Consider the following 27,995-nt stretch of genomic DNA (forward strand, 5'->3'; position numbering starts at 1 on the left):
AAATCGTGTCATCACAGCAAATCAGATCAGCGCTCGTCTTCAAACAGACACTGGTGTGAGAGTGAGTGGCCAGACGATTCGGAATCGACTGCATAGGGGTCACCTTCGCGCCCGACGTCCTCGCGTGATCCCTTGTTTGAGAGATCATCACATTCAGGCAAGACGTCGTTGGTGTAGGGAGCGTCAACACTGGGATAATCGACGCTGGAGCAATGTGATGTTTTCAGATGAGTCAAGGTTCACTGTTGATTTTTTGGACAGACGTAGGAGGGTGTGGCGTCGTCGAAACGAGCGCTTCCAAGACGTTAACGTCATCAGACATGATCGATTTGGGGGTGGTTCTGTTATGGTGTGGGGAGGCATCACTGTTGCTGGAAGAACGGCTTTACATGTTGTTGCAGGGCGTGTTACAGGCCAGTACTACCGGGACAACATCTTGGCAGTCCATGTTGGGCCGTTCGCACGACGTCATGGCCGCCGTTTCATCTTCCAGGATGACAACGCAAGATGTCACAGGGCCAGGATCGTTACAGGTTACCTCCAACAACAGAACATCACCACATTACCTTGGCCAGAACTGAGTCCCGACCTCTCCCCCATCGAGCATGTCTGGGACATGCTTGGACAGAGGTTACGTCAACGTCAACAACGTCCTGCCAATGTCCAAGAACTTGCTGCTGCGTTGCAACAGGAATGGGACAATCTGGACCAAATTGACCTTAGACGTCTCATTAAGAGTATGCCACGTCGGATCAATGCTTGTTTGGCAAACAGAGGAGGATTTACCCGTTACTGACTTGGTTGTGATGCTGTGGTAACTTTCCTGTTTGACCCCGGGTATCATTTTACCCTTATAATGGTCAGTCTGTGCCTTACTTAGTCTAACGATCATTTGGAATAAATCGATGTATGTGAACTTCATTTCATTTTGTCATTTGTTTCTTCGTCAGTTTCATTAGGTGACTTTAATAACACTTAAAAATCAAATATCCCCTACTTTTTTTGAATAGTATATATGTCCTGGTTTGGGGGGCTGTTTTTGGCTCTGAAGTGCCCAAAGAACAGTGTGATTGATTCTTTGCTTGTCAATTAATTTGGACCTTTCTATTAAATATAAACATACCATTGTATTTGTATCATTTTCAAAGAGATCATAAAAACATGTATACATTGCATTTGTTGCTAAAAAGAATCAACAAAAATATAAACATGTGGCAAACAGATATAATTTCTGTCAAGGGACTATTCACAGGAATCTGACCTTCTATGATTAGTTTTGTGGGGAGTATTTATGCAAATCAAAATGGTTAGATTGAAGAAAAAACATATCTGAGTGAATCGACAGAGGTTTGATTGCCTGACATTATGAATTGTTGAAAAAAAACAAAAAACGAGCCGAAGCGAAACAAGGTAAAATCGAGGCTTCAACAGGCATTTCATTCCTGTTCTTTTTTATTATATTATTGTCTAGTTTGGTATGGTGTATGCATATGATTATGATATATATACCGATAGAAGGTCAGATTCCTGTGGTGTATGTTGGATCAAATCCACCTTCGCCCTTAACGTGCGGTGTGGCAAGGTACATTAAAAATCGAGATCTAGTTACTTAGACTTCTATTATAGCATTTTTATTAAGCTAAACTAAAAGATTTTATTATTTTATTTTTTTAGCTTTCTTCAGCTTAGCTAAATTTCCATTTTAATTTTCTAGCGAAAGTAAAAACCAACGCAAGAATTAAGTTTTCTGCATTTACTTATTATAGAGTTCATTGATAAATAGGCACAGTTTTAGTTCAGCTTACGTAATAATGAAATGAATAACAAAAGGAATCTTCAATGTTGTCAATCCATCTATTTCATTCACTAACTCGGCACATTTTATAAATCGACCTTCACCTTTAGCACCCGGAAGTTAAAGTTCAAGAACACACAGTGGAGTACACGTGAAAATGGCATCAGTTAGCAGGTTACTGTTATCTTCGGTAAGCGGACCGTGTTTAAAATTAAAACTGATCTAAATAATAATTTAGGCAAAATAATGTAGTAATTGTTGAATAGTCTACATCATAAATCTACAATATAGTCATAGATTATATAACATTCATTGCATAACAACACAGAATGAGAATTGCCTACACAAGGCGGCTTTTCTAGTTCTACGCTAAAGTGAGGAATTCGCTTTTAACGTGAAGACATAGCTGGATAGCTTACTATGGACATCTCTGTTTCGATCCCTGTGTTGGCCGCTACAGTTCCTTTGCCTTGGGATTTTCTGGCGTGGTTCCCCCATGTCAGTGTTGCATGACACCGCCTAGCCCTTCGGATAAATACGGGTGCCTTTGACAGGTGGAATTCAATTTATCTTGCCAAAATTCCCTTAGAGGATTATAGTTATAGCAATAGCATACAGTGTGACATACGGTCTTCAGCTGCAGAAAATGAGGTTATTAAACCACAATTCATATGACATATTGGACAGTGGGATAATTTGTACACTTTTTTTTCTGGTTTGTTGTAAATCAAAAACATTTTGATTTTTCCCAGGTTTGCAATACAACTTAATATCTTAGTTATAATTTTATTAATTAAGATACTGTACGTACAAATATATTTTGGAAGGGATCACTGTTAGATTTATTTTACTGAACCTTATACTGTCCAGGTTTACCCTATCATGTGGGATACCAGTAGGCCTACATTTATCCCATTTGGAATTTTGTTTTGTCCTACTACACAAAATCTCATGGCAACCCTTCATAAGAGCATTCGGGATAGACTACTTTCTGGTAGTACCCACACGTTCCGAATCCATATTTCTCTTTGCATTATACCTATAACACAATTACCAACTGACATCAATTCAATAGCCAATACCTTGTGTTCATGAATATGCCAAACTAATGTAATGTCTGACCTGTTTTCAAAAATGTATTGACTATATTGATGTACCGTATGTCATACCATACATGTAGGTACATTTAGAAAATTATACTGGTATGCAAAACACTATTTTAGAAATGGCTGATTTTCTCTCCTAAACAATTGGTTAGTTAAGCAAGCCATGAGTATGAGGACAATTTTGCCCAGATTGCGAGGTTTCAAATTCCAGTTGCAAAGGGCTTTTCTACATGCACTCCATAGTGTAGCCTACACAAGACTAGATGCTGTTGGGGCATTCCACGTCAAGTGTACACACTTTCCGACTGAAAAATGACAAGACATCTCAGATTTTGTTCATTTGATGTCTAATGGTGAGGTGGGATGAAAAAGGTGTAAAAACCAAATTTCAGGTGAATCGACCCAAAAATGACGTTTTTTGGGCCGACCAAATTTTGGGCCAATCCAGTGGGCCAAAAACCTTGCAACAGCTATAATTTTCCTCCTAATCGTCCGATTTTCATAAAGTTGGTACCCAAATGATCAGGAAATTAAGACCTTTCATTTGATGTATTACCCGATGTTATCATATAATGTTTTCAAATTTTCTTTTTATTTCTTTGACCTTGACCTTTGACCCTGTCCGGGCAGAAAATCCGATGACCCCATTTTTTTCTCAAAATCATGTTCTATATATCATCCACCTGTATGCCAAAAATGAAAATGTGATCTCTATGGGATCAGGAGGGAAATGAAGGCCAAAGTCATAGGGTTTCGCAATTTCAACTTTTGAGCTCAATATTACAATGCCATTCTAGCAACAAAGCAACACCCAGGGTATAATAGGCATCCATGACTGTAGGCTATCATCCTTTGAGAAGACACGTTTTAAAGCATAAGAAGTTTCCTATTATACTATTCAAAAAAAGTAGGGGATATTTGATTTTGGGGGCATAATACTAAAATATGCAAATGACTACGAAAAAAGTCACTATAGAACCTAACAGAAGAAACATTTTCAGTTACATGTGACGCCCAAACGCACCAATAGCTACCGCATGGAATGCAGGTGATGCTTGGGATCATCATGGGGGTCCAACCCAAGATTTGCACGACTCTGACTTTGAATGTTACAGTCATTGTGGCATTGAATTCCAGGGTGGAAACATCAGTTTAATTGTTTTAGTGACCAGAAAACAAATTTTGATATGCGTCGGCTTACCCAAAATGAAAGGTTACGTGCCCTTGGCATGCTACAGATCGGCACAACACAGGCGGTTGTGGCGCGGACGATGAATGTTTCTCAGTCTGTCATCTTCCAGGATGACAACGCAAGATGTCACAGGGCCAGGATCGTTACAGGTTACCTCCAACAACAGAACATCACCACATTACCTTGGCCAGCACTGAGTCCCGACCTCTCCCCCATCGAGCATGTCTGGGACATGCTTGGACAGAGGTTACGTCAACGTCAACAACGTCCTGCCAATGTCCAAGAACTTGCTGCTGCGTTGCAACAGGAATGGGACAATCTGGACCAAAATGACCTTAGACGTCTCATTAGGAGTATGCCACGTCGGATCAATGCTTGTTTGGCAAACAGAGGAGGATTTACCCGTTACTGACTTGGTTGTGATGCTGTGGTAACTTTGCTGTTTGACCCCGGGTATCATTTTACCCTTATAATGGTCAGTCTGTGCCTTACTTAGTCTAACGATCATTTGGAATAAATCGATGAATGTGAACTTCATTTCATTTTGTCATTTGTTTCTTCGTCAGTTTCATTAGGTGACTTTAATAACACTTAAAAATCAAATATCCCCTACTTTTTTTGAATAGTATATATTATCATATTCAGTGCCATTATAATAACGATAGCTTGAGTGTACAAGTATGGTTAGGGGGAAAATTATAGATTTTGGAAGGTTTTTGGCCCACCGGATTGATCCAAAATTGGGTTTGCCCAAAAAACTGACACATTAGGTTTTCAAACCTGAAACTTCACATAAATTGTTCTCTCAGTGGGGCTAACTTTTGGAGAAAAATTGAAGAGAATCTGTTACCATGGTGTCAATGAGGTGTGTACACTTGACATGGAATGGCCCTGTTTTGACTTTCTAGGCTTGTGAAAGCAAAGGAGGGCAGGGTTTTCTGTAGAATTTTTTTTAACTTGCTTATCAGGATTTTTCATTGCCTGGCAAACGATCTTTATTAGGCTGATTGTGGAGAGATCAAGGTCGAAATGAATAATTTTCAATTTTAACTTCTAGATAACCCAAACAAGCCGGATTGGTCTGTGTACAAGGGTTTCAGCAGGTCGTGTTCTTGGTACCAATTGCGGCAAATTTCCTGGAAATGAAAAAACGTTCCACAACAGTAAGTATGCAATTTTCTTTAGCAAATCTTAATATAAGCTACTGACATGACCTTCATATTGTACACCATATCAAACAAAGTCTGAAATCACCCCTGCTTTCTTCTAAGTAAGTAATGGTGCAGGTAGAAGGGTCTGACATGGACAGCTATTTAATTGATCAACGGGATGAAAAAATGAGGTTCTGTGTACCCATTGGTGTGCGCGTAAAAGAACCCTTCACAGCTGTAATTCGATATAAAAGTAGGTTGTAGTGCCGCTGTCTGGGCAAACTGTCTCTCATAGCCCACTGTATGGTTTATTCCTGTCTTCATTAGCCCAGTCGGAGCAGAACAGTTAAATGTTAACCCCCCTTTTCATTTCATTTCTAACATCGCCCCTTAAAGGTCCAATCATTCTTCTAACTATTCTGTCTAGGTTAGATTGTGTTATTTAAGTGGGGCTTATGTCAACCTTACAACTGAGAGCAACTGTCTTTTTGTGATAAGCAAAATGGAAGCGAACGAAGACACCCACTTTTCAAATGTTGATGTCAACAATAATGTATTAATAGAATTGTGGCAAGACCAACCATGCCTTTGATCAGCTTCTTCTAAGCTGTTCGCCAATTTGTTCATCACGTGATGAATAAACTCTATCTATTTCGAATCAACATGAGCGCTCTGAATTTAATTGCTCTCATTGTCCCCAGTTGCTGATATGATCGACATGCATGTAAGCACACTTGCAACTGACTGGAATTAGTTGCTTGAGTTGCATAGTCGATACATAAGTCCCCCTTAAAAGTAAATATTTTATTGTCCCCCGCCTTAATAGAATTGTGGCAAGACCAACCATGCCTTTGATCAGCTTCTTCTAAGCTGTTCGCCAATTTGTTCATCACGTGATGAATAAACTCTATCTATTCCGAATCAACATGAGCGCTCTGAATTTAATTGCTCTCATTGTCCCCAGTTGCTGATATGATCGACATGCATGTAAGCACACTTGCAACTGACTGGAATTAGTTGCTTGAGTTGCATAGTCGATACATAAGTCCCCCTTAAAAGTAAATATTTTATTGTCCCCCGCCTTTCGAAGAAAGCAGGGGACTATTAAAATGGGTCCGTCCGTCTGTCTGTCCGTCACACTTTTTGGGACACAATAACTCTCTTCCTAATTGAGCTAGAATGTTCAAACTTGGTGTATGTGTTTATTAGGTCAATGCCTTGATGGAGTTCGAAGATGAGCATTTTCCGCTTAGGGTAAGCAGAGATAAGCAATTTGATTGGTTGATGCTTTGGGACACGATAACTCTCTTCCTAATTGGGCTAGAATGTTCAAACTTGGTGTATGTGTTGATTAGGTCAATGCCTTGATGGAGTTCGAAGATGAGCATTTTCCGCTTAGGGTAAGCAGAGATAAGCAATTTGATTGGTTGATGCTTTGGGACACGATAACTTTTAATTGAGCTAGAATGTTCAAACTTGGTGTATGTGTTTATTAGGTCAATGCCTTGATGGAGTTCGAAGATGAGCATTTTCCGCTTAGGGTAAGCAGAGATAAGCAATTTGATTGGTTGATACTTTGGGGCACGATAACTCTCTTCCTAATTGAGCTAGAATGTTCAAACTTGGTGTATGTGTTGATTAGGTCAATGCCTTGATGGAGTTCGAAGATGAGCATTTTCCGCTTAGGGTAAGCAGAGATAAGCAATTTGATTGGTTGATGCTTTGGGACACGATAACTTTAGTTCTAATTAAGTGAGATTGATGAAACTTGGTGTATAGATTTATTATATGAATACCTTAACTAAGTTCGATAATGAACATTTTTTGCTGAGGGTAAGCAGAGTGATAAGCAATTTGATTGGTAGAAACTTTGGAACACAATAACTCTCCTTCTAATTGAGGTAGAATGTTCAAACTTGGCATAGGTGTTTATTAGGTGAATGTTTAAACTTGATGTATATGTAGATGTTCATTAGGTGAATGTCTTGACTTGAGTTCAATAATTAACATTTCGAGCTGAAGCTAAGCAGAGCTAATCGATTTCATTTGTCGATGGTTTGGGACAAGATAATCTTGATTCTATCTGATAGAGAGTGATGAAACTTAGTGAAAAAAATAAATGTGCGATTAATTAATATGTGTCATCTATTTATTTTGCAATTTCGGCGGGGGACATCAGCCTCACTGTTGGCTTGTTTAGCTTTGTTCATGCAGGGTGTATCAGTTAAGCAGCAATGTACCACAAAACTAGACTATGTATATCAAAACCCATGATATTTGAATTTAGTTACTATATACAGCTTTTAATTGGTGTTTACTTGTAGTGAATCGGTTTGATTTTAACTTGCATACGATAATCAAAAATAGTAATTTAAAGGCTTTATGTGTCATATAGTACTTTAGTAATCCCTTGCACAAGTTGCACATCACAATATTGTGAAAGTTAATCTCTAATAGGAATATCTGTCTAACAATGGTTCAGTTTCATTCATTATAATTTACAAAGTTATAATGAATTAAAATTTCATCTATGATGTTCACTATGTAACAAGACCCTGCCATCGTTTATTGGTAGCAGAGAAAACCTGATGGGTCAAATTTAAATCTGATTGAATCAGCCAGAAGATTATCTGGTGTAAATATATGGAGCGCAGAATTAAGGCATGGAAAATTTGATATATTAGCGAAAATGCAAATGACGCATCAATAGACCAAAATGGGCTTGATTATTTTGTAAACTTGTTTTTGATCCTATAAAATAAAGAAATGCTATGTTTTTAAGTATTTCTTTGGTCAGTAATCTAGCTTACCTGTAGCGGATGGCAGAGATTAGACTTTCATTATGTGCATCTGCATAATTTAACAATTATTCATAATCGTATAGTTAAACAGATCACACAATATGTGTGAAATTAAATGAAGACCTTATAAGCACATAGCTTCAATCACAATTCTGACAAAGAGTGACTTTATATAAAATGGGTTCGTCCGTCTGTCCGTCTGTCTGTCCGTCACACTTTTTGGGTTGATGCTTTGGGACACGATAACTTTTAATTGAGCTAGAATGTTCAAACTTGGTGTATGTGTTTATTAGGTCAATGCCTTGATGGAGTTCGAAGATGAGCATTTTCCGCTTAGGGTAAGCAGAGATAAGCAATTTGATTGGTTGATGCTTTGGGACACGATAACTCTCTTCCTAATTGGGCTGGAATGTTCAAACTTGGTGTATGTGTTGATTAGGTCAATGCCTTGATGGAGTTCGAAGATGAGCATTTTCCGCTTAGGGTAAGCAGAGATAAGCAATTTGATTGGTTGATGCTTTGGGACACGATAACTTTTAATTGAGCTAGAATGTTCAAACTTGGTGTATGTGTTTATTAGGTCAATGCCTTGATGGAGTTCGAAGATGAGCATTTTCCGCTTAGGGTAAGCAGAGATAAGCAATTTGATTGGTTGATACTTTGGGGCACGATAACTCTCTTCCTAATTGAGCTAGAATGTTCAAACTTGGTGTATGTGTTGATTAGGTCAATGCCTTGATGGAGTTCGAAGATGAGCATTTTCCGCTTAGGGTAAGCAGAGATAAGCAATTTGATTGGTTGATGCTTTGGGACACAATAACTTTAGTTCTAATTAAGTGAGATTGATGAAACTTGGTGTATAGTTTCATTACAGTAATACCTTGACTAAGTTTGATAATGAGCATTTTCTGCTCAGGGTAAGCAGAGCGATACGCAATTTGATTGGTCGAGACTTTGGAAAACAATATAGTTTATGCTTTAGTTCTTGAAGAAGCTTTCCAATGTATTACCCCTGTAATTCCTCCTCTTTTATCTGTACAATATTTTCGAAAAAAATGAAACGAAATCCACTTATGTATACATTTAGGTTACATTATAGCCTACATGTCCCGACTCAACTTGCCACATTACATGTCATAATATTATAACCAGGTATTGATAAAAGCATCAATTGAGCAATTCCAATACAATCCAATACAATGAATATAGGCAAGGTAAATAAACAAATAAGTGGAAAAAACAAATTGAAAAAGAAACTATTATAAATTAATTAAATATGTAGTATGCAATAATGAATTGACATTTAATGACAGAAAGAAAACAGTGAACTTTGCACAACTTGCAGCAAGATGGAAAATAGACCCGTTGATACAACCAAACTCTAGATCTGTAGGCATAGAGCATGTTTTCCCCTTAATATGCTATAATTATTCCATCAAAAACATTGTATGCTTAGACTATAAGTAAAGATATACTGTTTGATTGTTCAATACTTTGTAAAAGATAATTTGTGATAAATTTATATGTGTCCTCTAATTATTTTCCTATTTCGGCGGGGGACATCAGCCTCACTGTTGGCTTGTTTAATCTTATGGAATGCCCATAATTTTATTTTTGGCAGTCTATATTTGAATGTGCAACCACCAACCAGGCCTAGCCATTTTAACCTGTTTTGCCCAAATCAAATCCTCTGTATTGTTAATCAAACTTCTGACACTGTCACAAATAAGAATTAGATATTTTACACCAAAGTAAAGGTTCCCATTTAGGACTAAAATAAGCCGCTAAATCAATTTTGGTATGTTTATTCACCGAATTGTAACCAGACTGACTTTGAATTGAAATGTCCTTTTGCTATCACATGATACACATGTATGTTGTAGAATAAGTACAGTTGTCATCATGTGAATCGTCATAAATGATTAAGGATGTCATAGTTTGAATTTTATTAATCAGCGACATGGTCATTCGATATCCAATCGTAACCAATTAACCAATTTAATAATTTATTCATATTTTTATTGAAAATTTAATTATTTGAATATCTGTTGCATCACAAGAACACTTATTGATACAGGTCTAAATTATTAGTACTGGTATTATACTTATTTTAGCTTTTAAGTTAACCATCATTTATTGGCATTTCTTTTTTCCATATTGCATTATACTTTGTCAAATCATGGACCATATAAGTGCTGGAGTGATATTATAAATAATAATTTTACAATCCTGTCTATCATAATATTATTTCATTGCATCAAACTATTTTGTTTCCCTTTGTAACTTTGTTTATAGAGTGGCAAGGTTAATAAATGGTAGCAGGATTTACCCAAATTCACCCAATATTTCAACCCATATCACAAGGGCTCACGCGGTCAGTCGCGAAAGTCGCAATTTGTGATAAAACTATGAAAGTCGTGATTAAAATTATTTACTCCTAATGATTAATCCAAGCGGTGGTTATTTGATGTTTCATTTCATCTTTAAAAAAAATGTCCGACAGTTTAGTTAAATATTCTGATAGTTGAATTCCATTAGCAGTGGCTTCATACGGCATTTAAAATATACAAGCATGCCTTTCGGATATTATTATTTCAAATTACATTATCACCACTGGTCAGAAACATAAGAACGAGTTGAATAGCGATGATTCTTGAGCGATTAAACTGTTTGCCATTTGTATCATATTACTGTCGCCAAAATGCTCTAACACGACAAGTATAATTGTAAGCATCTCTTACAAATATAACTGAAATTTATATCCTTCTTTCGTATCAGGGATTTAGATTATGATACTTTTACGGTACCTGAAAATAACAATAGGCCTATTGTACACGTAAAACATAAATTTATAGAAACTTGGCAATCTTTGGATGAGATTTGACATGTAACTACTGAAAATATATTGTACAGTACTCTGTGCAAATCGACTACAGTCACCAAAAATAAAATCTGATCTTAGTAACTTAAAACTGTGCTAATCTCTTTTTTAAAGACAGATTTTTTAAGTTGTTGTATATTGTATATATAGGTAATTGTTATAGGTCTACCCGAGACATAAGATTGTTGCATGTTATCTTTTTTATCATACAAATGACGATTATGACATGCCCGTGTCAACTGTTTCTACTTTCTGCTTTATTGAACTGAATCACCTTGGCAACCAAACTGTAGCCGGTTTACTGAGTGGCCGTTTAAACCCATATAAATAATGCACTACAAAATGTTTTAGAATATTATTCAAAATAATACACTAAACTTAAACACAGTGCATAAAGTAGCTTATATGCATTTGTTATTCAATACCAACTACCCTACATAAAACTGCTATAAGATAATTAGAAGGTCACATGTACATGAATGTAGGCTACATGTAGAATGGGCTTGTTTGAATTACTTCATGATATTCATGCATGTGGTCAGGGCTGTCGGTAATTTTTCACAGTTGATTAACAGTGCTGCTAATCAAAAAGTCCAATTTTGCCAAATTTGATTAGCAAATTTAAAAATTGATTAGCAGTTTTTCAGTTTCAATGTAAATAATTAGATATTACTTTAACCCTTTCACTGCGTATACCCGGTAGTACCGGGTATTATAAAATGTCGGTAAAATGCCCGTACCCGGTATTACCGTGTACTCAGTAAAGCCCTCGCTAAAATTAGTACCGTAACTGCAAGTGCCATCTATTGTATTTTCTATACACTAGAACATATTTCCACGTGTTTCAAAGCAGCAAACCGTAAAATGGCGGAGTGCATTAATTGTGACAACGTAGATGATGCACTCTCGACGAAGTCGTGAATGACGTCTTGCTGACCAACATGTGGACAATTTCGAGGCGGGTGATACACATAATTCGTTTCCAGTTACTTGATAATGATAGTAGTCAGGACAGTGATTGGTATTATGAAGTGTGTGATTTTTTGCGCGACGTTCCGCCCATGGCTAGCTATGTCTCCCGTGCATGATGAACAAGCCCAATGTGAACACGATAGCCCTGTGTCTGCAGTAGATTCTGACAATAATTCTGATGTTGATAATAATGCTGGCCTGCTGGATCGTAAAATACGTAGGTAATTCCTGATTCCCGAACGTGTAGATCTATTGACTGACTATATTGATAATGATATGGGACTTGGGGATGAAAGTGAAAGTAAAAACAAGGTATTGCAATCCGCACGTGGTCATTGCAGCGGGAGACGTGATGCGCGTGTTCGCGGCGGCATTGCTCATGGCTGCTATTGATATTTTTGTTCATTTTATATATCTTTATCAAAATCCAGTAAAAAAAAACAATATCTTTTAAGTATTTCATGGAGAAAAATTCGTTTTCGTGTTAGCTTTAGTGTGAAATGAGAAATCCAAAATGGCCGCCATGACGTCACGTGACTACATTATTATGCAAATTTCCAAAATTCTATTTTTTCCTCTTAGCCCAACCTCATGCCCATCCCAACAGACAAAAAGATTTTTCATAAAAGCTTCCATAAGTACTGCTTGGCATTCAGTTCCAACCTCCCTTTTTTCCTCAAAAAAGGGTCTAGCACAGGCAGTGGATTTACGTCTAGCATTGAAAGGGTTAATTCATAACAAATATGATTAGATTCCATTCTGACTATTCTTAGATTTTTTTAGCACTGCCACAAGTACTTGTGACAGTTTGTAAATGTGATGTAGACATTTAGTTAGGTCTTATGTCTGAAGCCAATTCTTGACAGTGACTTCCGAAGACCCACTCATTTTAATTGTTATTTTTTTGTTACGTTAGAAATCTTCGTTAGAAAACGATCTCGTCTGCTTTTTATCGTGTATTACTATTTTTGTTCAATCGGGCGCACCTCGATTAACTAGACACACGCGATATAAACAATAATATTTTACGGGAATTTTTACTTTGATTTATCATTTTACAATACGTTAACATGTATTTATTTTTTTATATTTTATTTACAATACGTGCGATACACTGGAGTTATTTATTTCAAAATGAATATGATATAATTACTTGATGTCTCGCAACGTGAGTGCGACTACTTGATTCCCTATTTCCGGTTTAATAGTCCCTATTCATAGAGTTATGTCCCTGTGTTATATAGTATTGTGTCTGGGTAGTTCGAGAAGAAAATGTCACACGGAGAATTCAGTTTTGTTTATAAAATTTTATTCAACATTTTATACACGTTGAAAGTGTTGAGTAAGCCTTCTAGTCTTCAAAATGTGGATTATTCTTGTGACAATATCCAAAATGACAGGCACATTAATGATTCGCAGTAACTGCGAATCAAAAACGTCAGATTTTAATTTTTGGTTAGCAACGGACGAAATATGTATCGCAAATTGCGCTGCGATACTGGTTGTCGGCAGCCCTGCATGTGGTCATTCAGAGCTGATTTCACTTTCAACTTTCAAATTGTTACCAATCGAAAATCATAACCTAAGTTTGTTACTTTTGAAGAGAAATTTTATCTGAAATAAACATTAAATCATTTGGTTTATTTTATAAACATGTTGTCAATATGGTTAAATTACTAAAATCGTAACCAGAACAAATTTAACATACATATTTCCTGGTTTATAAGGAGTGCAGAGAGGATATTGGTATTAGAGATCTGGCCGTGGCATGTCCCTCTTAACTATAAAGCTAAGTTACAACTTAAGAAATTACTGACGATGCCGAATAGGTATGGGGGATTCGCATGCTACAGCCACACCTTTTTAGGTTACAACTTTCTGCTATTTATTATACAGAACAAAATATTGTGATATTTTACAAGTCAGTTATGTAGATATTTGCTGTTGAAAATGACCAGCTACATTTGTTGCAATTAATTACATGTCAAAGGATACAACAACCTCATAGATTTGGGTAAAAAGTGAAATTACAATATCTTAAAAGCTCATATAGACCTTTTCCTATATTAAAGATGAAGTTTTCACAGGGTTTCCCGAAATTGTGTATGCAAATAAATACCAAAGTGTAAAGAAATAGCCTTTGAAATTATGTATGTAAATCAAATACCAAAATGTAAAGAAATAGCCAATTTACTTTGCTTGGAAGTTTCAGCTCATAATATTGAGCTTTTTGAACACAATTGGCATAACAGTTTTACATGACTCACATCAAATTTTCATTAAGTGACCTGATAAATGAGACTATTGGTGTTCTGTACTGTTAGTTAACTTTGCTGAGATGTAATTAAAATGAAGCAATACATGTAACGTAAAAGGAAATTGACATTCTTACATTTATTGTTGTAAGGGTGTTGTTTGTGATGCTACTTCTGGTTTATGTGAGATACTACACCATAATTACACAATAAAAATATGTATTAACATAAAATTTGCATTCTTTCATATGACTATAAAAGTTAAAAACAATGAAAAACGTTCTCACATACACTTGCTGCAGTTTAATAGAGGTATAAGTCAAATGCTGATCATCATTAGGCTACTATATGAATAAGTAGTTTATCAATATTAATAAATATCTGTAAACAATCGATCAAAGATCATTCGATCATTTATCATTGATATATTTACTAGCCTGATTAACACAAACTCAGACACATTCATCAAATATCAATTAATTTAATTGACAGATTTTTATTTATTAATTATCACAATCATATTTTATTTACATTTAGATCAAATTTTCAGGTAAAATCAACATTAAGTCATTTGTGTTTTTAATAATATCATTTTCAATTTTGTTAAATTACTGAAATTGAAATCAGAAAAATTTGATAAAACTTATTGCTAGGTTTATATATGTTACACTGACTTATTATATTTCAGAGATGTGACTGTGGCATGTCCCTCTTAACTTGAAGCTAAACTCTCTCAACAAAGCCCACAAGGTAGGGGGATTCGCATGCTACAGTCTTATCTTTACTCCAATCCTCATTTTTTAGTACTACCAAAATTAATCCGATGCAGGTTATGGCCAATACAAATAGACATAATTCTTGCGAATCTGAGGCTGAATCTTTTGAAATAGAACATGAGAATTATGAATCATAATTTCTTATAACTCTAAATTTTCTATTCATACTTTTTATACGCCTACATGAAACTGTGGTCATATATTGCCATCGCTGCTGCCTGTATACTGTCCAAAATTTCTTGTTAATACTTTACAGATTACATGTATCATCTGATTGTTTTGAAATTGATATACATGTATATGTTGTTTACATTAGTGAGATAAAGAAGCCTATTTTAATTTCAATAATTTCCGTTAATTTCTTCTGGAGTTATGGCGCTTGTTTCACTTTGTTGTACATTGTGAACCCCATAAGTCATCATCCGATCTTGTGAACGCTCTAATGACACAAAGTTATCATCTGACCTGTATGAAATTTATATGCATCATTTAAATTAGGGAGATGAATTTATATAAGCCCCGGCTTGTTTTCAGATCCCAGATTTATACATATTATATGTATATTATGTAAATATTTATTGAATAAATAGTGTTAGAATTAAAAAAAATTAGTGAAACGAAGAATCCTTTTGAATTTCAGCAGTTTCTGTTTATTACGTCTAGAGTTATAGCCATTTTTCATTCGATCTATATTCAGCATGTAAATTAGGGCAACAAAGAAGTCTATTGAATTTCAGTAATTTCCGTTTATTACTTCTAGAGTTATTGCCCTTGTTAAACTTTGTTAGAACATATGAATGCTCAAATGACAAAAGTTGTCATCCGATCTGTATTAAATTTATATTTATCATTCAATTTAGTGAAATGAAGAAGCCTATTGAATTTTAGAAATTTCCGCTAATTGCTTCTAGAGTTATGGCACTTGTCAAACTTTGTTAGAACATATGAATGCTCAAATGACAAAAGTTGTCATCCGATCTGTATTAAATTTATATTTATCATTCAGTTTAGTGAAACGAAGAAGCCTATTGAATTTTATAAATTTCCGTTAATTGCCTCTAGAGTTATGGAACTTGTTATACGTCCACATTCTTAATGTGAAGCACTCTGATTAAAACACAGATCCTATTTCGTTTCATTTTTTATAGTTTAAAATTTTATTTTATTTGTCTTTACTACAGTAGGATCTGGAATAGTTGTTATATAACCTGCGTTCAGGTTGATGTGAGGGATTAGCTAATGAAAGGGTTTATTACTCCGAGTTCTTGGCATGTGTTGCACGGAACTGTGGGTTTCCCACTAGAAACATTAACGCTGATTGGTTAATCATAGAGTCAAAAGCAGCTCGTATAATTCCTGTAACGACCTTTCAGCACAACCGGTCAGATCTTCATGTAGTGAGGCCATTGATAGTATTAAAAAAAAAAACGGACGAAATATACTGTTTGTATCTACTGTGGCTTTTTATACGCTGACACAGAAGTCTATTGATTTTCAATGATTTCCAATAATAACTACTAGAATTATGGACCTTGATAACTTTGAAAGATCTTGGGGATGCTCTAAAGGCCAGAGATATGAGGCTTGAATTTTATACACAGTGTTTAATGTTGAAAGACTTACATGTAGCTGCTGTAGATATATGTTTTGTTGTCTGGTAGCAGCATATTTCTTAAAAAAAATTAAACCGCTATATAAATTTTTTATTTGTAAAGTAATGCCTTGATACATATTGATTTTAACACAGACAACTTTGCTGCTACTGTATAATTGCCATATTAATATAGGCCCCATTAATGTTTAATATGTTTTAATGTATTTGAATACACATACCTGAAATGTAGTAAATGTCTTTTCTACAATACTGTTACATATTGTTCATTTAAGTAATTGTTCTTGTCCGTAAAAATATTGGATCTCTTTCACTACCAAATATGTATCATATCAATATAATTCTACATGTTATTGTTTGAGACTTCATTCTATTTATATAATGTAATACATGTCATGTCCATACATGCGTGAATTCTGAATTCACAGTACTATATAGATCGAGCATTGCAGTCTATGTTCAGGAAGGGAATGTACATCAGGTTACATTATAAGTTTATTGCTTTAATTCTTAAACAAATATTACTATGTTACTATACAGAAATCATAATCTGTGCTGATTCATTGTACAAATTGTTTTTAACTGAAATGAGCATAAAACCATTTGGTTTATTTTATGAAGTTATTTCTTTTATTTGGTTAGATACAAAAAATTTAACCAGAAATAATTGAATAAACTTATTTCCTTCTTTATATACAGTGCGACTCAATGATTTAGATTAGAGATATAGCCGTGGCATGTCCCTCGTGATAATCCAAAGCGGAATTATGAATTGAGGTAACTTCACGTATACGGTTAGTTAACCAGACAGAGGTAAATTTGTCCTCAAACTTACATGTTGATCACTGATGTGAATAATCGAGCCAAAGATAGGCAAGGGGGATTAGCATGCTACAGCTCTACCTTTAGTCCCTATCACCCACACTATATATATTATAGTCGAGAGTTTTCGAAAGGTTAAATCTTTTTCAAGGAAAATTACTCGATAACTTTAATTATAAACTAATATACAATTCTTCCAAACAAATAATGTTTTCGTTTGTAAGAGTTTTTTATACGCCCACATTTTCATGTGGACGTATTATGCCGTCGCCCCTGTCCGTCCGTCCACAATTTGTTTGTGGACACTCTACAGGTCACAATTCTTATCCGATTTTGACGAAACTTGAAATATAGGTTTATCTCCAAAAGATCTCGGCTACTTTCGATATAGGCATGTATCGGATTGAAACTTCATGGATTATGGCCCCTGTTTGTACGAAAAGTCACGTTTTTAGCTTGTGGACCCTATAGAGGTCACAATTTTTATCCGATTTTGTTGAAACTTAAATGTAAGTTTATAACCTAAAGATCTCGGTTCCTTTCGATATTCGCGCATATCGGACCGTAACTTCCTGAATTATGGTCCCTGATTGTACGAAAAATCGCGTTTTTAGCTTGTGGACCCTATAGAGGACATAATATTTAACTGATTTAAAAAAAACGTATTACTATATCACCGTTACACCCTAAGGACGACTGAGTTCAAATTTCGTGAAAATCGGCCCAAAATTGACAGACAAAATGGCCGCCGTTCGTTCTCAAATACCGCGAGAATATGGTATATCAAGGTTGTGGACCCTATAGAGGTCACAATTTTTATCTGATTTTGTTGGAACTTGAAATGTAAGTTTATAACCCAAAGATCTCGGTTCCTTTCATTATTCGTGCATATCGTACCGTAACTTCCTTAATTATGGCCCCTGATTGTACGAAAAATCGCGTTTTTAGCTTGTGGACACTATAGAGGTCATAATTTTTATCTGATTTAAAAAAACGTATTATTATATCACCGTTACACCCTAAGGATAGCTGAGGTCGAATTTCATGACAATCGGCTCAAAATTGACAGACAAAATGGCCGCCGTTCGTTCTCAAATAGCGTAAAAATATGGTATATCAAGGTTGTGGACCCTATAGAGGTCACAATTTTATCCGATTTTGTTGAAACTTGAAATGTAAGTTTATAACCCAAAGATCTCGGTTCCTTTCGATATTTGCGCATATCGGACCGTAACTTCCTGAATAATGGCCCCCGATTGTACGAAAAATTGCGTTTTTAGCTTGTGGACCCTATAGAGGTCATAATTTTTATCCGATTTAAAAAACCATATTATTATATCACCGTTACAACCTAAGGACGACTGAGTTTGAATTTCGTGAAAATCAGCCCAAAATTGACAGACAAAATGGCCGCCGTTCGTTCTCAAATAGCGTAAAAATATGGTATATCAAGTGGGGAACTTTAGTCAGAATTTGCAGTCGAAACTGTGCATGGTGTTAAGTTTGCATGGTGTAAACATTCTGCCAACGAAGATATTGTTGGCCTCTGTGGAACTATTTATTAAGTTTAAATTGGTCATTTTTGACAACAGGAAGTGTTTTACGGATGGGACAAAAATAATCTCAGATTGCTCATATCTTGGCTATTTGTCAATGAATCTTCATTTGGTTTTCATTTTTCGGATCGAAATTTGAAAGTTTGCTCGATTAGTCTTAGCATCAAAGTTTTGCAAAAGTTTTCTTCAGCACTTTTTCTACATTCAAGATGGCGTATCCCTGTTAGTAAATAAGGTATCAAGTTGAAACTTGGTAGGAATAAGGAACACATTAAAAAAATTTGTGATGGCTTCTGTTTTTACCCGAACATGAATAGTTCTCTCCATTTTAAAAATAGACTAAAAATGACATGTAATGGTGGTGTTAGCCACAGAAATTGTCTTTCATTGTCAGAGACCTTGTTCTATAACATTTTCAACACTTTGGCCACCATATTGAATTTTACAAAAAACCTTCAAATCGATATCCAGCCGCCATTTTGATTTTCAAAAACGTTTTTATTGTTTTGAGCTGATTTTTGAATTTCGACTTTGTTTCCCTCCAGTTTCACTTTGAATTTTTTTCGACTTTTTATCCACTATCTGATGACCTAGCCATTCAATGACCCTTGACCTTTGCATATATGATGAAAACTAATATCAAAAAGTTCTATACTCGTTAGTAAAAATAGTAAATTTAATAGGTCTATAGATCAAAGATGGGAAACCGGGCAGGAAAATCCATGAGGTACTTTCTTGCCGAACACCGAACCTTTTGCTTACTGTGCAAATACCATAGGCCTACCCACTGAGCCACCGTTGCATTTCCCTAGATTGCATATTATGACACTCCCGCATGCAAGAGATGGCGCCACAATCCCCATACACTCACCTAAAGAGTCGAATGTGTGACCATAAGGCACAAATGACTGGCAAACTAGAGCTTTGGACACTATTCTGCAGATCACTGAGACATCTCAACCCCCACCGCTTCCTGTGAAATGAGAGGTTGGATGGTCGAATGGTTAGCATGTGCGCGTTGTATCATAAGGTCTGTCATTGAGTCAACTGGCGTGGTTTCGATTCCCTGGTTGTACGTGACAAGGAGTAGGGTCGCATGTCCGACCTTGTGGGTCCTCCCACTGCTAAAAACCCTTACACGCAAGCGAATTATTGAAATAAAAATTGAACCATATGTTAGTCTCGAAATGACCTAGCTTGTGTCGAGTGGACCTTAAACCCCATCATGGCGGAATGAATTCCAAAGTTTCAAACTCAAATTTATCAGTTGAAGTCGAAATACAAAGGCCTAAATTTATGGTTTGTACAACTTTGATAATTGTAGAATTGAATTATGTCCATTATAATTTGTGTCACTTAATTTAATTGTGAATTTGATCGTTGTGTGCTGCAGACACTACATGTGTCCAGGGCTGCCGACAACCAGTATCGCAGCGCAATTTGCGATACATATTTCGTCCGTTGCTAACCAAAAATTAAAATCTGACGTTTTTGATTCGCAGTTACTGCGAATCATTAATGTGCCTGTCATTTTGGATATTGTCACAAGAATAATCCACATTTTGAAGACTAGAAGGCTTACTCAACACTTTCAACGTGTATAAAATGTTGAATAAAATTTTATAAACAAAACTGAATTCTCCGTGTGACATTTTCTTCTCGAACTACCCAGACACAATACTATATAACACAGGGACATAACTCTATGAATAGGGACTATTAAACCGGAAATAGGGAATCAAGTAGTCGCACTCACGTTGCGAGACATCAAGTAATTATATCATATTCATTTTGAAATAAATAACTCCAGTGTATCGCACGTATTGTAAATAAAATATAAAAAAATAAATACATGTTAACGTATTGTAAAATGATAAATCAAAGTAAAAATTCCCGTAAAATATTATTGTTTATATCGCGTGTGTCTAGTTAATCGAGGTGCGCCCGATTGAACAAAAATAGTAATACACGATAAAAAGCAGACGAGATCGTTTCCTAACGAAGATTTCTAACGTAACAAAAAAATAACAATTAAAATGAGTGGGTCTTCGGAAGTCACTGTCAAGAATTGGCTTCAGACATAAGACCTAACTAAATGTCTACATCACATTTACAAACTGTCACAAGTACTTGTGGCAGTGCTAAAAAAATCTAAGAATAGTCAGAATGGAATCTAATCATATTTGTTATGAATTAAAGTAATATCTAATTATTTACATTGAAACTGAAAAACTGCTAATCAATTTTTAAATTTGCTAATCAAATTTGGCAAAATTGGACTTTTTGATTAGCAGCACTGTTAATCAACTGTGAAAAATTACCGACAGCCCTGGTTGTCATTAACTTCCAACAACAACAAGATTGACGCATAGACACAAAAGCCCAACCCGATATCGACATGTATCTTGAGAGATACGCCAGTTACATAGTGCACCCTCGATCCACCACATCATATGTGGTATCAAAGTAACCAGCATGACCCCGTGAATGATTTAGGCCATCGAATTTGGGCCCCTGGCAATTTAGGCCTTGGCCCCAGCCAAATAACGCTTCATTGCCATGCTTCACCATAACCTATGTGCTATCAAAGTAACCAGTATGATCCTGTGAATGTTTTAGGCCATCGAATTTGGACCCAGGGCAAATTGAAGTACCGCCCCAGATATTATATTTCATGTTCTAAGACAGTGGTTCTCAACCTTTTTGTGCCAATGGCACACCATGGAACACATGAGAAATTAGCGACACACCTGGCTAAATATATATGAAAAATATTTGAATTTTGCAAAATAAGAACATGGCATACAACCGTCAGACTATAGTCATAGACGTATAGAATGACTCAAAACTAAATAAAGAAAAACACAGCTATGAACTTATTTTATTGCAGTCTTTCGAATTTCATCAGTTCTAAGACCTTATCCAATAACATTTTCAACCCTTTGGTGCAAAAATATTGAATTTTACAAAAACACCTTCAAATCAATATTCAGCCACTATTTTGATTCTGATTTTCGAAACTTTTTTTTTTGTTTTGAACTTACTCCAAATGGCAACAATTCTTTGGGAGCCGATTTTTTAATTTTGATTGTGTTTACTTCCAGTTTCACTTTTAATCTACTATCTTGTCACTCGGCAAACCTCAGCAGATTCCAGTACCCTACATCTAGCCTCGGCTGTATTACAAAGTCCGCCGTTGGAACTACTTTCAAGTTCCTGGATAACCAACGGCGTTGCCCATGAAGACGGCTTTTGAGAATGTTTTTATCATACAAATATTTCAAAGTCTGAAGCTGTTTTTCTTTCAAGTTTATCTGATTTTCTTCAAACAAGGACAACTTTGCACTGAAAATTCTACACACGCTTCGAACAGCGCAATTTTGATAACTTCTTTTTAAAAGTGGCAAGTTTTCCTAATAAGTAAACCAGTGCCGCATCGCAATTGTTTAGGCATAGGTACATATCACTTACCGTCATACCGCTGAGGCTAGATGTAGAGTAACAGAATCTGCCGAGATTTGCCAAGTACTATCTTGTGACCTAGCTGTTCAATGACCCTTGACCTTTGCATATATGCTGATCCTGATGTCTACTAACATCTAATATCAAAATGTTTGGTCTTGAAGTATAACTTCCGGTTTTATCAAGAGTTCAAAATGACAAGTTTTTCCACTTTAATAGGTATTGGATGTGACCTGACATACTGAAACACGTAAATACTGCTTTTATGCAGTTCAAGATTGTATTGATATTTCACTTACAATAATTTATATTTACCAATATGAACTTTCTTTCAGGTGCTCCTCTACATGCAGTTCGCGTTCAACATGTAGCTCCTAACTTCCAGGCACCAGCTGTTGTAGATGGACAATTTAAGGATATCCAGTTGTCAGATTTTAAAGGAAAATATTTAGTTCTATTCTTCTATCCATTAGATTTGTAAGTTTAATTACACAATTTCCTTCATACAATGATTCATCAAGTCGCTCATTACAATATGGCGCTCAAAAGCATTTGTGTGCCAAGTTTAAAATTTTCATTGTGTCTTAGATATTGGATACCAGAAGCCCATCTTTCACAGTAATATCACTGAATAGTGATACTAAATTCTACTTCTTTTTCAAATTTTATTTTAAGGATATACAGAATTTATTTCTTAAAGTATATAGACAATATAGCTAATAGTAAGGTTATCATTTGGTCTTTCTTTACTTTTAGTGTTAATATTTTGATTTAAAGTCTATAAAAAGTAATTGCCTAAAAGCATGATTGGCTTTGACTGTTTTATAATCTTTGGATGCCAGTAGGCTTATTAAGAGAAACCTTAAGCAAAGATTTATACAGTTAACAATGCAGTCTGATCAATGCCAATCAAGTGTCAATGCTTTTTAATTCTTTATGGCTTAAAGCTTATTAGGTCCTATAAATTATATTTCACTATGAAACTTTCAACCAATGAAATTTATATATTTATTTAACTTCTTTTCATTTGATGTGTTACAATATTTTTATCTTTAATTTGATTTGTTGAAATCATTGTCCTTTTGTCTGTATACAAATTAGTTACTTTAAAAGACCTCTACACACAGACAAGAGGGCAGATGAAATTAGAGACACACAGACAAGGAGATCGAATGCCTTGTATATAATTTGTAAATAATGTATTTTTAAAACTGTATATAAAGTAATATTGAAATGAATTTGGAATTGGACTTTTAATGAACAGTGACCGCCTTCACCAGAATACTTTTCCAGTAACGAGCTATACACCCCCAATCCTAGCTCATCCACATCTACAAATTGTCCATATGTATGAAATATTACATATGTATCACCTGGGTGCATATTCGAACCAAGAATAGCCCCGAACGTTGGGTGATAGTAAGATAAAATCAATGTTGATTTAAATTGACCAATAAGTAGTGTTTGCAAAGACTAAGGCTGGCAAATTTTTTAAGTGAGAGTCTGTTCTCAGCCTGTTGTAAAGGCTGAATTCAGTTTTAAAATCTGTCAGTTTAGTATCTGAGCAGTTTTATTACCTGTTATTGTTATACTTAATAGAATTAATCCCAGCATCGGCCAATACAAACTTCAAGATTATTTGTACCAGGGGTACATCTTTCGGGACTGACAAAGGGGGCTGGCCTTGGGACTCTAATGAGGAAATTTAATCACAGTGTTTAACGTCTGCTTCCACTGACGGTGATAATCACAGACAAGTTGTCTTATTTTATTATGCTTAGCGCATGCGCAGGGGTCTTTCCTGTGGGAGGAAACTAGAGTACCCGGAGTAGACCCACGAAGTTGATAAGGCAACTCTGTCTCCAAGCTACATACACTCAATCCAGCAATTGAAACCATGACCGCAAACCAGAGGTTGACTGACCAACTACAGCTCGAAGCGCGCCACTCTAGACCACTAGGTCATCCCAACCCCCCTAGCTCTTGGTAAGGTGAGGGTAGAATTAGTAGAAATTTAAGACAATTGACTCTGGACTAGATTATCCGGGTTCAATTCTAGACCTCAGATTTCCATATAATTGTTGAAGAGTAGGGCTATAAGGACTGACGAAATTGGCATGTTCAATTCTTTGTACGTCACATTCTGAATTGACAGAATTATAATTGTATGACAATAAGTGACATGAAATTCAATCTTTTCAATTCAGGCCCCGGTTTCACAAAGCATTCTCAGACTTAAGTTAATAATTTACTCAACTTTCTTTCACTGTTTATGAGAAATATCTTTGATGCAGAAACACAAAACTTTGTCAAGTGTTATTTTACATGCTTTTCTTCTCATCCGAACAACTATTTCAAGGCGCTCAATTAAATGTCCCTGGCCCCGGCATCACAAAATATTCTCAGATTTAAGTTAAGAATTTACTCAAAATTGTTCGCCTTATATTACTTAAAATATAGCCCTTTATTAAACTTTTGTTGTTTTAATGTATCAAATACATTAAAAAGAAACTATGCAGTGATTGTACATGTATTGAAATATTCAAATCTATCTGAACTGATTTTTCAAGATTCATTGTTTAATTAAAACTAATGGAATGTGAACAGTTTTTTGTCTCTTAATTATGAAATATTTAATAAAAAATTCAATGAAATCATCAAATTTTGAAAACAAAAAAAAACAACTATTAAAGGAAAATATATTGATTTGAAAGATTCAATTTACTATAACTATAAACAGAAAAGTGCACCGGAAACCAGTCCATAATGATCTAGAATATTTGGATATTCAAATCATTTGTTGTAGAAAATGACATGCAAATTACTAGATGTTAAAATCTACTTTCTTTATGTTTCAGTACATTTGTTTGTCCAACTGAATTAATAGCATTCAGTGAAAACATGGATAAATTTCAACAGTTAAATACAGCCGTAGTTGGTGTTTCAACAGATTCACAGTTCAGTCATTTAGCTTGGATTAATACACCTAGAAAGGTAACACATGATTTCTCCAACCCGGAACCCAAACGCTACTTATCTTGGTTTTTTTCTAAGGCTCCACCAATTGAAGTAAGATTGACATGAATCTTGGCATGTTGTTCCTTGGACAATTGTGCATCTATTGCCGGCTTCAATATTTTACATGGCATCACAATTTGAAGATGGCGATTATGAAGTCATGCTTAGTTTACAGTTCATATAGTACTATCATACTATTTTTTAAACACCACAGAAAAGACACCTTTCAAACCTACCAATCTAAATGCATTATTCCTTTACCTAAATTGATTTACCTCTGAATATCAGAGACAGTAAAGCTTTGACTGCTTTCAAATCACAGTTGAAGACTCACTTACTTCAGGAATGCTATGAAACTTAGACTTTCCACAATTGAAGACTCACTTATTTAGGGAACGCTATGAAAATTAAACTTTCTACTCATTGTGTAGGCCTTACACTATTTTCTTATTGGACTTTGAGCATGCTTTTGGATGAATTTGGAGCTCTACAATTGCACATTATTATTATTAATGCAGGACAATTATTTTAGTATTTTTAAATAGAACAATATCAATTTTTGTCCTGTTTTGAGTTTTATTTTTATAAAATTGCTGTTTTCCACTCTAAATAAAATAGTTACCATTTAAATATATCATTGGAGTGGATGAGTGATTGTGTTGTCCCAAAATGACCTGGTTAGGATTAAAGATACATAAAGTAAGATTTAAATAAAGTGCTGGCCGTTCTTGCTATAATAGTTCAAAAATAGATAATGCAAAATGAATATACTGAAAATTTCATTCAAATTACTTTATTCTGTGCCAAGTTATCAGTGTTTTAGTTTTGAAGAGATATGTGCATTGATTGTTTATTATTGTAACCACGGTACTGGTATATTCGAGCCTTAGCCTCACTTTTCAATTTGTAAATTAAATCGCTAAATGGCAGAACCGTTCTAATCTAGTTAAAATCCTGAGCATCCAATGGCATCGAGAGTTGATTTTGGTCTTGGTAAGTTAATTAATGTCTAATTGACAATTTATATAACATTTAAGGCCTAAAGAAAGACCTGCATTAGGCAAATTTAACTCTTGAATAATGTATCTTTCAAGAAACATTGAATTTCCCCATCTCTCCCAATAGAGTTTGCAAAGTGAGTATCTGAACTATACAAATTACAACTCTATTTAAAATATTATTTGTTTCAGACTGGTGGATTAGGAGGATTAAAATACCCATTATTATCTGATTTTAATAAACAGATATCTCGCGATTATGATGTTTTACTAGATAAAGAAGGTGTAGCATTAAGGTAAGTACCATTAGACATGCCAAGTTTATTTTAGATCTCTTTAAGGTATAGAAAAATGAAGATCTCTTTTCACAGGAACAGACTGTACCGTACTTAATGTATAGTTAGTTCCCTTGATTTTTTACTCTTTCTTAGACACCAAGATATTTTTCATTTGCCTCACAGTGTCTTATTGGCCAATTATTACAACTTTTGTGTATTCATTGGGCGTTTTGCCATGTATTTTAGGCTAAATATGTGATTTAAATGTCCAAGAAAGTAATGTTGGGATCATAGTCATGTGATTGTTTTCTTTTACAGAGGTTTATTTATAATTGATCCTAACAGTGTAGTGCGTCAGATTACTGTTAATGATCTGCCTGTTGGACGATCTGTAGAAGAAACTATTCGATTAATTCAAGCTTTTCAGTTTGTTGATAAACATGGAGAAGGTATGTTATATCTATCAATTTAATTCAATTTAAATCTTTACATTATGTGAAGATCGAAATCCTGTAACAGTTATTATCAGTTCTTTGGTAAAACCATTCTTGTCATTGGCTAGTTATTAGACAGTGCAGTGCACCCACTATCTAACAAAGAAAATTAGTTTAACTAAACTTCTAAAATATGTTGTAAAATATTGGTTGAGGGACCACTGCTAACTCGGCTTGCTTTGATTAGACTAGACATTTATTTTCTTAGCAGTAATACAAGAGAGTCTTGTACTTTGTGTAGATGATCTCTTCAAGTATTGCAGGCAAATACGTACGTGATTCGGAAAATAAACAGTTGCTATGATATTGCATGGTTTGGTTATAAAACTGAAAATTAATCAATATTAGTCCAATTGTTAGAATAATTGTTTTTTTGTGGCATGTAAACCAATCCTTTCATAATTAAAGATGCATTATGTAAGATTTAGATAAAGATAATAGTTCAAAAACAGGTAATGAAAACTAAATCTATTGAAAATTTCGGTCAAATTACTTTATTCTGTGTGAATTGTCATTGTTTGAAGTTTTGACAAAATGTAGCGTAGATTGTTTATTATCGTAGCAACAGTACTTGACATTCTAGACTAAGTATTGGTTATCTATTTTATTGTTTTGTAAATATTTCAGTGTGTCCTGCTAATTGGAAACCTGAATCAGCCACCATCAAACCCACACCAGACGGTTCAAAAGAATATTTTGAGAAAGTCAATTAACGTTAAATCTTCCATAAAAAAATTTTTTACACAAAAGTATTAGATATCAAAAAGTAGATGATGAAATCATGAAGATGTTACTATATTTGAGAATAGTTTGAATTTTTTTTTTT

At 35.0% G+C, this 27,995-nt stretch overlaps 1 protein-coding gene across 1 annotated transcript; it reads left to right on the forward strand.

The window, feature by feature from the left end:
- The first annotated feature begins 1,910 nt into the window (after positions 1-1,910).
- On the forward strand, positions 1,911-27,994 carry LOC126814788 (peroxiredoxin). The gene is made up of 7 exons (XM_050540168.2): positions 1,911-1,985; positions 5,151-5,256; positions 22,717-22,858; positions 25,240-25,375; positions 26,590-26,693; positions 26,994-27,124; positions 27,797-27,994. Exons 1-7 carry the CDS (start codon positions 1,953-1,955, stop codon positions 27,880-27,882), a joined length of 738 nt encoding a protein of 245 aa, XP_050396125.1. The 5' UTR covers positions 1,911-1,952; the 3' UTR covers positions 27,883-27,994.
- Position 27,995: the final 1 nt, after the last annotated feature.

Source organism: Patella vulgata, chromosome 3 (genome assembly GCF_932274485.2).
Source record: "Patella vulgata chromosome 3, xgPatVulg1.2, whole genome shotgun sequence".
In the NCBI taxonomy this organism is placed as follows: Eukaryota; Metazoa; Mollusca; class Gastropoda; family Patellidae; genus Patella; species Patella vulgata.